The sequence below is a fragment of the Kryptolebias marmoratus genome, linkage group LG10, assembly GCF_001649575.2.
Source record: "Kryptolebias marmoratus isolate JLee-2015 linkage group LG10, ASM164957v2, whole genome shotgun sequence".
Taxonomy (NCBI): Eukaryota; Metazoa; Chordata; class Actinopteri; order Cyprinodontiformes; family Rivulidae; genus Kryptolebias; species Kryptolebias marmoratus.
In genome coordinates, this window is record NC_051439.1 from 3,681,904 (window position 1) to 3,692,469 (window position 10,566).

The 10,566-nt window shown below is 38.4% G+C and overlaps 1 protein-coding gene across 2 annotated transcripts in view; it reads left to right on the forward strand.

Annotated features, from left to right (window-relative positions):
* The first annotated feature begins 3,303 nt into the window (after positions 1-3,303).
* The window catches only part of tmem62 (transmembrane protein 62), a 16,848-nt gene continuing 9,585 nt past the window's right edge, over positions 3,304-10,566 (forward strand). For both annotated transcript variants that reach the window (XM_017421601.3, XM_037977849.1), the window contains exons 1-7: positions 3,304-3,446; positions 3,597-3,801; positions 4,094-4,205; positions 4,345-4,482; positions 5,678-5,723; positions 6,120-6,261; positions 10,301-10,425. In XM_017421601.3, coding sequence (XP_017277090.1) covers positions 3,409-3,446; positions 3,597-3,801; positions 4,094-4,205; positions 4,345-4,482; positions 5,678-5,723; positions 6,120-6,261; positions 10,301-10,425 — 806 coding nt within the window. In that variant the 5' untranslated portion in view covers positions 3,304-3,408. The remainder of the gene's footprint in view (positions 3,447-3,596; positions 3,802-4,093; positions 4,206-4,344; positions 4,483-5,677; positions 5,724-6,119; positions 6,262-10,300; positions 10,426-10,566) is intronic.

Genomic DNA, 10,566 nt, shown 5'->3' on the forward strand with positions numbered 1-10,566 from the left:
GGGGCCCTAGGGGCAGTCACCCCCAAACTGGAGCAGTGGCTACAACAGATCCCAGAAACAACATCAGACATCTCAGTCCAGAAATGTGCAGTTCTAGGCACAGCCAAGATACTGCGCAGAACCCTCAAGCTCCCAGGCCTCTGGTAGAGGACCCGAGCTCAGAGGATGAAACAAAGACCACCCGCGAGGGTGAGAAGGGAATTTTATATATATATATAGTAATCTAACCTTAGTTAGATCTTATTTAATAATTTTTTTAGATTGTATCTCAAAATAGTGAGATTATTCATAATGTTGAGAAAGTATCTTATTCTCTTATTTTCAATCAGTGGCAAAAATAGGTTTCAAAAATAAAGTCAAGTCACCCCACCAGCAAAAAAAACTTACTTCGTCATGACCACAAGGGGGAGACATTACCCCCAAAACAGCCTCTATTATTACAGCACATAGTTACAAATACTAACATAAATCAGATGTAAACTGTGGGGTAAAAATGTATGTTATAAAATTAGATAGACATATTACAAAATGATACCTTATAAAATTAATTTAAATTATAAAACAAAAAGTAACACACTCATTTACATTCCATCAGTCTATTTAATGACAGCATTAGGGATTTTAGTCGCTGATTTTCAGCAATAATTGTTACTCAGGTGTATGAAATAGTTTGCTTAGGTTTGATGCTCTATCACTGCTATTGTGACACAGGCTTTTACATTTCAACACTTTGCGAAAAAGAAGGTTAAAAACAAAAACAACTGGACTTCTATTCTGTAGCTGAAGACGTTTTGCCTCTTATCCGAGGAGCTTTCTCAAAGAATTTGGATTTACCATGTCCTGGATGACTGAGAATTTACACCAGCATATTTCATCACTTTCCCAATAAATTACAGATGTTGAAAAAGTGATAAGATGCTGTATTACTTTTTTACATTTTGACAGGCACAGATTTTTCTTCATTACGAATAGATGTTATTGTACAATGGACAATGTACATATAAATTATCAAAGTTATTCTGTGTCGGTGCCCTCAGAACTTTTATCCACCAGGACATGCAGTGAATTTGCAATCTTTTCCGCATAAAAGATTAACAAAATCAGACAAGCAGTAACTTTGTCCTTATCAGGTGCAGGATGTATGCTGACTCTGTGACCACTTTAACCCAGTTCAGATAACATAACACAATTTCTTCCCATAAACCAGATATACCTGGAGGATGTCATACAACATATGAAATTCTCCTCTTGTTGCCTAGACATCATACCAACAAGCGTTTTCAGGTTTCAGACTGCATGGTCTCAGAGATTTTACAGATTGTTATTGTATCCCTTGTTTCAGGAGTCTTTCCACAGGCCCTAAAAACTGCTGTCATAACGCCGTTCTTTAAAATGAACAACCTGGACTCAGCACTTGTGAATAACTACAGACCCATATCAAATCTCCCATTTTTGGCTAAAATCATTGAAAAAATTGTGTTTTAAGAAATGAATAACTTCTTGGCACTACACAACACCTGACCTGATGTCTTCAGGTCAGGTTTTCATTCCTATCACAGCACTGAGACGGCTCTTGTTAAGATCTTCAATGATATCCGGTTGAACACTGACGGCAGAATAGTCTCAGTCTTAGTTCTATTTGATCTCAGCGCTGCTTTTGACATCACAACATGTTACTGGACTGACTGGAAAACTGGGTTGCTATTTCTGGCACAGCACTAAACTGGGTCAAGTCATACCTGGAAGACTGGAGCTTCTTTGTGTCAGTGAGTCATTACAAATCTGAGCTGAATAAAGTTACATGTGGAGTTCCCCAAGGCTCCATCCTGGGACCTCTTCTGTTTACCATCTACTCCCTCTAGCTCAAATCTTAAAGAACAACAAGATGAAGTACTATAACTATGCAGTTGACGCATTAATCTACATCACTCTCTCACCTGGGGGGCTACAGTCCAATACAAGCACTGAATGAGTGTATTGAAGAAATCAACCACTGGATGAGCCAAAACCTTCTTCAGCTCAACAAAGATAAAATTGAAGAAATAGTTTTTGGAGCTAAAAAGGAAAAACTAAAAGTTAGTGCACACTTGCAGTCTGTTATGCTAAAAAAGCTCCAGCAAAGCCTGAAACATTGGTGTGATCATGGACTCTGACCTGAAAAATAAAGCTAGAAATAAAGGACTGATGACTCAGCGGGACCTAAAAAAACTCATCCATGCGTTTATCTTTAGCAAACCTGACAACTGTAACAGAGTATTTACTAGTTTGCCTAAAAAATCCATCAGACAGCTGCAGCTCATCCAGAATGCTGCTGCCTGATTTCTCACAAAAACCAAGAGAGTCAATTACATCAGTCCAGTTCTGAGGCCTTTGCATTTTCTTCCTGTTGGTCAGAGATTGGACTTTAAAATCTTATTGTTGGTTTACAAAGCACTAAACCGTCTGTGTCCAAAATACATCTCTGAAATTCTGGCGCATTATGAACCATTGAAACCTCTAAGGTTATCTGGATTTAATCGGCTCTCTGTCCCCAGAGTCAGAACCAAACAAGCAGAAGCTGCATTCGGCTTTTATGCACCAAGTACGTGGAACAAACTCCCAGAAAACTGCTGGAACGCTCTGACTGTGAGTTCCTTTAAAACGAGAGACATTGAAGACCTGCTCAAGCAAAATGTACATTACATTTTTTTTATGGTTATTTGCAAATGTAAATAGTGATGACAGCTAGCTGTAATACTACTACTTTAGTCTTGGCCCATCCAGTCTAGATGTTGGCTTGTCAATCTGGACAAAACTATACTCTACTTGTCTAAACTGAGGTCGTTGAAAGAGCTATCTTCAACAGGTAAGATATTAATTGTTTATAACCTTCACACAGAAAAAGATCTAAACTATCCCTTTGAGTGCAGCCATGAAGACTGATACTATAAGGTATATTCTAGTGAGCAGTGGTATAATTTAAACAGTAGTTCCTAAGCGTTTAATTTTTGTGCTAACACTTAAGGATGGTATGTGAAGATTGCGGTGCTCGGAAACAGTATCAGAGTGAGAGCTCTTCTTATCTGAACTATCCCTTCAACTCCATCCATAAAAACTGACATTATAATGTATATTCTAGGTACTAGTGCTATAATTGAAAAAGTACAGTAGTTCCCTCTCAAAATAACCGTTCACTGTGTCGTATTATTTTTGTGCTAACACTCCGGCATGACAGGTGCAGATTGCGGTGCTCGGAAAACGGTGTCGGAGTGGGAGCTCTTCCTGTCACATACCATCTTTTCGCTTGTAACCGGTCCGAGCTATTGGAAGGGGCGGCTAACCTGCCGAGCTACCTCCTCCTCCTCCTCCTTTTCCACCTCAGTCTCTGAAGGCAGCTGAACCTGATCCGTGAATGAACCACGCATCTCAATGCATCTCCTGTGGCCCCGATGGCAGCGACAGAAACGGTCTGAGCCTTAGCTATTAGCCATGGAGCTAGTTTCTTCATTATATCTGTAGTCACTCTGTTAGTGTGATCCGTCCCCTTTAGCCGTAGCTAGCTTCTTTTCTATCCTGGACAAGACGGCGGCAGCTAGCCACCTTTCTCGCCACTACAGGAGGATGCTGAAGCTGTTCGGCGCCCTGGTTATCCTCGGACTGGTCCTGGCGTGGGTCACCTCCTGGCTGTTGGATAGCTACGACACGGCTTGGCATCCTAAACGGAGCGTTCAGCATCCGGCTGTCAGTCATGGAGGTGGATTAAAGGGGAGTTCTCCACCATTTCCCGGCGACGAGTTGAACAATATATTCTGGTTTATACAGGTGCGCTGTCATTCTGTCTTATTAGCTTTTTTTTCCAGTGATAGACAGTAGAATGCAACTTAAATATAACTATAATGTGTTAGCTTGAATAAGACATGCATTTGGCTTGCCAGGAAACTGGATGAATGATTAACAGAAAAGGGTCACTGACCACAGAAGGGTTTCATTTGGGAAAGTGGTTCAGGAAAACGCCAGACTTTGCCCTCTTATGTTTTACAGCTCTCACACTGCTATCATAACCTAAGATAAATGTACATATTTGTATTTATTTCATTTCACTGTACGATTCAAGGTGTCTGACATTCACATAAGTCGCTTTCATGACCCAAGACGTAGTCCAGATTTCGAGAAGTTCTGCACCAGCACCATTGAGGTGATCAAACCAGCTCTCGTGCTCGCAACAGGTAGTCATTTCACTTCTAAGCAGAAAAGTTGACATTAAAGTGTTTTTGTAAGTCATAAATGGTGTGGTTCATGTTCACGCATCTGTCTGGTACATGTCCACCAATCCCACGTTTGTGCTCGTGTTTTCCTCTTCCACAGGGGATCTGACAGATGCAAAAACGGAGAGTAAGGTGGGATCCCTCCAACACGAGGTGGAGTGGCAGGCCTACCACAACATCCTGAAGAGGTCACGCGTGATGGAGCGCACCAAGTGGATCGACATTCGTGGAAATCATGGTAGTTAACCACGCCGCTTTGACCCACAAGCTCCTAATTAGGGAAGTTTACCAACTTGACTTTCTGAGAAACTTGGGTTTTATTTTATTCACACAGGAAATCATCATATTTCTTGTTTTCGCTGCTGTTTCTGAACATTCTGAATTCTGTAAAGATAAAGCGTGAAAGCTGAGTCACTATTCACATTCCTGTTTAAAGTTTTTTTCTTCTGTACGTTGGCAGGCTTTGTGCTATTTTAACCATTCAGATGTCATCAGGTTCAGCTCTGTCAGAAATAGTGTGCTCTAACTTTTGGTTTTTGTCATTTTGATACTTTAATTTAAAACTTTTAACTAGAATAAATAATCATCTTTGAAATACACTGAGATCTCTTCTTAAAAAACTGACAGGACAAACATAAATAATAGTGAAATAATATTATAGTAGAAAAGATTTGATAGCGTCTAGTTTACAAAATCCTCTTTAAAATCTGCTTTAGCAGACGTGCTCCGTTTTTGTCTTCTTATGTTACTTTTAGCTTTTTGCTACCATTCTGCCAATTTTAACATTTAGCTAAGGTTTTATGACTATTAGCTTTTAGCTACTGTTTTGCCACTTTTAAATTTTAGCTACCATTCTGCTTCTTCTAGCTATTAGCTACTATTTTACTCCTTTTAGTTTTTAGCAAAAGATTTGCTCATTCTAGCATCTGTTTTGCTAATTTTATTTACTGTTTTGCTACTTTTACCTACCTTTTCGCTAATTTAGCATTTGGGTTTTTTGTGTGTTTTTGCTGATTTTAGCTTTACCATTTTTTGCTAATTTGAGCTACTGTTTTGCTTCTTTTGCTTTGTGTTCAGCTCGTTCCAGTCCGTGTTATTCTAACTTTACTCTAGGTTTTGCCACTGTTTTGCTTATTTCCACAAGTCGGTTTCAGCTTCTTCAGCAAGTTTTCAGTCATTCAGCCCTCAGCATTCACAGAAAAAGCAGCTTTTCTAGTTTTAAGTTCCTTTTTGTGTAATAGAATCCATTACAGCTCTTCAGTGATTACATTCAGTTATTTAAAAATAGGCTCCATTTTAACAACAGACTAATATTTAATCTATTTATCTAATGTTCTAAATTAAATCAGTAGTTTATAGAATTCATTTCTAACTTTTTATTAACTTTTGTTTCAGCCTAATTTTCTTCCCTTTTTTGTTCATTTTGCTGACAGATGCTTTCAACATAATTTCACTGGACAGCATCAACAATTATTACAGGTCAGTATTCAGTCAACATAGCGTTGAACCTTTAAGCTGACTTGAGTGTAAATTTGATCAGGCTCTGTTGGAACTGAAGTTGTTCAGACTAGTTTGTCAAGCAAAGCAGGTTAAAGCTTTGTGAGGGCCAAGATGGAAGCAGGATCTACATGAGCAGCCCTGCTCCACTGTCTTTTGACAGATATTATGTTTTATAGGAGCATTGCCACCTGTGTTAACGAGGATTTATCCTCAGTAGTTGGTGCTGTGATTTTCCTCTGTGATACAAAGTCCATCTCCTGTAAAAATATATTAAATTTCCTCAGACCTGCTGGCTTCAGACAAGACAATAGTGTGCTGTATCTTGTTGCTCAGAATGACCTTTCTCTTTTCTTTTTTCTTTAAAATTTTTTGTAGAAAATACTCAGCTAACCAGAAAGTAGGTTCTTTTCACTATGTTCACAAAACTTCGTTTGGCAACTACTCTTTCGTCTGTGTGGATGCCACCCTGACCCCAGGCCCCAAGAGACCTTATAATTTCTTTGGCATTCTCAATCAGGTAATTCTGTGTGGCACGTTTTCTTTTTTTTCTTTTTTTTTTTTGTTATTAAAGTTTTTATTGTTATTTCAGAACATGTTTACAACCTTTCCCAACCCTCCCCACACCCTCATAAAACAAAAATCACAAATACAGATAAAACAAAACAGAACAAAAAAACCCAAAAACAAACAAACAAAAAAAAAACAGGTCAGTGCATATCAAATCAATAAAAGTTTCACAAAAGATTAAATATCCTCGATTTTGGCAGAAAAAAATATAGTAAACAGATGCAGTCACTCAGCAGTATTTTCTAAAACAACCGGTCATCATAGAAGTTTACTTGTCCCAATGTTGCAGGAGAGGAAACAGTTCCAGGATTTCTTGAAGTTCTCCATGTCATCATTTAGTTTGGCCAGCATTTGTTCATATGACACTATTTCCAGCATTAATTCCAACCAGCTCCTAACATTCGGAGCGATTGGAGATTTCCACAGTCTGAGGATTATTCTGGCAGCCGTGACCGTCCCCACCTGCACCACAGTGTTTTGGTGTTTCGACATATTAGGTATCACTGTTTGATCCCCCAATAAGCAGAGTCTTGGTGACATCGGTATCCCCACACCTATCCATTTTCCAATGTGTTGCAATACTGTCTTCCAAAATGGGGAAATTAATTTACATTCCCAGATCGCATGTATAAAGGTTCCTGGTTCAGTTTTGCATTTCCAACATAGGTTGTTGGTAAGCAGACCCATTCTATGGAGTCTGGATGGGGTGAAATAAAATCTATGTACCATCTTATAGTGCGTAAATTTCCCTCTTGATTCTTTAATATATTTCCCATTATTTGACAGCACTTTCAGCCATTCTTCATCACTAAAAATACAGCCAAGGTCCCTCTGCCAGACAATCCCCAGACTTTTACATACATCCTTTTGCATACTATTAAACAGCTTGTAAAATGTGGACGCCTTATATTTAATTCTACATGAGTCCATAAATTCCTGTACTGGATTATCCTTATGTATGAATTCGTCTCTAATAATACAGTCTCTAATTTGTAAATATTTCCAGAAACTATCCTTTTTTATATTGTATTTCAGCATGACATCTGAAAAAGACATAAAAACCCCGTCTGCATACAAATCATTCACAGTACGTATTCCCTTCATAAGCCATTGTTCCCAGTAAACAGTTTTCCTTCCAATACAGATGGATGGATTCAACCACAGTGAGGAGTACAACTGTTTCGAATGTGATATTCTACATATTTTATGCATCTCCTTCCATACTAATTTAGAATGTGCTAATATCGGATTTGTGGGCAGAGGTTTTCTATTATCCGTTTTACCATGGGAAAGGATATCCATTGGTCTGAAGGGGTTAACTAATTCTTCTTCAATATTCATCCAGCTCAGCTTTGTTTCTCCCTTTTCAAAATACTTGGACAACCTAGCCATTTCAAATGCGAGATTATATAGTCTTACGTTAGGGAGGGCCATGCCCCCTGCATCCTTTGTACACCACATTTTCTTAATGCTAATTCTGGGTTTCTTCTTGTCCCAAAGGAAGTCCTTCACATAAGCCTCATACTGTTTGTAGACCTGAGAGGGGATGTCAACTGGTACCATCATGGACACATAATTGAATAGTGGGGCTATCACCATTTTTATTACATTCACCTTTCCCCATAAAGAAAGTTTCAATTTTGCCCATTTATCAAGATTAGTTTTTATCTTCTGAAGAAGTGGTTCCATATTCAGTAGCATTATTTCCTCTAGATTCGAGTGGAGTCGTATACCCAGATATTTCATACCCGAGGGGATCCATCTAAAGTTAAATGGTGTAATATCATTTGAGTGACATGTTTGGGATATGGGCATACACTCAGATTTGTTCCAGTTAATCTTGTATCCTGAAAGCTTTGAATATGATTCAACACACTGTAATAGGGCTGGAATAGAGACAATTGGATCTGCTATAATAGCTAAGATGTCATCCGCATACATAAGCAACTTGTGCTCTTTTCCTCCTGCATGAATTCCTTTAATTCTTGGGTTGACTCTTATCGCCACTGCTAATGGTTCCACAGCCAGCGTGAAAAGCAATGGGGATAATGCACAGCCCTGTCTTGTCCCTCTGGAAAGATGAAAATATTTGGACAACTGACCATTCGTCATAATTACTGCTTTTGGTTTAGAATATAATATTTCAACCCATTTGCAGAACCTAGACCCAAATCCAAATTTCAGAAGTGTCGTTTTAAGAAACCCCCATTCCACACGGTCAAAGGCTTTCTCAGCATCTAAAGAGAACGCCGCAACGGGGACTGGATTAGAGCGATTCAGATGTATTAGATGAGTAAGCCTTCTCATATTGTCGATTGAGGACCTGTTCTTGATAAAGCCTACCTGGTCTTCATTTATGATATGCGGAAGTACTTTTTCTAACCGTGATGCTAGTGTTTTTGTTAATATTTTGCAATCTACTCCTATGAGACTAATAGGTCTGAAGTTAGATGGATCTGAAACATCTCTGTCTTTTTTTGGAATAAGTGATATCAGAGCCTCATTGAAAGTGTCGGGTAAAAAGCCTGATTCAAAGGCTTCTCTATATACATCATGCAACACTGGGGCTATGGTGTCAATATATTTTCTATAATATTCAACTGGAAAGCCGTCCAGGCCCGGTGATTTCCCAGGTTTCATAGACAAAATCGTAGCTTTAATTTCTTCTAAAGTGATAGGAGAATCTAATTCTTCTCTTTGTTCATTGGAGATATTAGGCAATTTCAATGATGAGAAAAAAGCATTCATTTCTTCCGTGTCAGGTTTATCAATAGATGTGTAAAGGTTCTTATAAAACTCTTCAAAGATCCTATTTATGTCTTTGGTTGCGGTGAATGTTTTACCATCTTTCTTAATTAGCGGAATGTTGTTGGAGTTATCTTGTTGTTTAAGTTGTCTCGCTAGTAATTTGCCACTTTTTTCTCCACCTTCGTAATATTTAATTTTAAGTCTAAACAAGGCATATTCAGCTTTTTTGTTATATAGTTCATGTAACTGATATTTAAGATTGCAAAGTGTTTGATATAGATCATTTGAGTAATTCCGTGCTATTTTTTTCTCTAGCAAACATATTTCTTTTTCCAACGTTTTTTCTTTCCCAGTGTTTTCTTTTTTAATTTTTGATGTATACGCAATGAATTTTCCCCGCATATATGCTTTCGACGCTTCCCACACAGAGGCCATATTATCCGTGGAGCCAATATTTACTTGGAGAAAAAAATTAAGATCCTCCAAAATAGAGTTACTAAATGCCTCATTCTGGAGTAGCATAGTATTAAGTCTCCAACGTCCCTTCCTTTCTTTTTCCACATTGAAGTCTATATGTATTTCCACTATACCATGGTCACTTATAATAATTGGTCCTATTTCACAGCCCATTACTGACTCCACTAGTTTATTAGATATTAAGAAGAAGTCAATTCTAGAATATATTTTATGGCTGTGAGAGTAGAAAGTATATTCTCTCTCACGTGGGTTTACCAGTCTCCATATATCAACCAGATTCCAGTCCTGGGCTAGCATTTGGATTGCAGCCCTGTCCTTAGGTGACAGTTTCCCCCTTAGCATTGTGGCACGTTTTCTTAAACATTTGGTTTGATCTGCCTCTCTTCCAATGAGGTCACCTGCAGAATACTTTTTAGTCGCTGCAGCTTTTATTGTTGCAGTTAAAATTGTTCCTATATTTGAAATAAAAAAGCTAAAGTTATGATCTTTACATGTTCCAGCTCTATAGCAGCTCTTGGGATTTTTACATCAGAAAAGATTTGAACACACAGAGACACTTTTCACTTTTATATATCGGCATATGGCTGAGTTAAATAGCAGTTTTCAGTGTGTATTATCAAACTGTGAACAGTGCTGTATATATGATCTCCCAAACATTGTTCTTTCTATATTTTTCTTTCTCTGATGAAATGAATATAAAGTGCCCATGAAGCATATTCCATATTTCACATTTTTGTTGTTTGTTTGTTGGTCTTATACATCAGACTCAGATGGACTTGCTGGACACGTTCAAAACTGAGAGCCTGAAGAGCAACCAGTCTGTCTGGTTTGGCCACTACACCACCTCCACCATCGTCTCTCCTTCTCCCGGAGTCAGAGATGTGATGAGGTATGCAGGCGCTGAACAGTAAACCAGTTTCTTTTTTTTAAGAGACTGGATGATGACATTCATAATATCTCTAGCCAGTCATGGTACAAACATTCAATATATCCAGTAAGTTGCAAAAGTATTACCCCCCCCCCCCCCCCC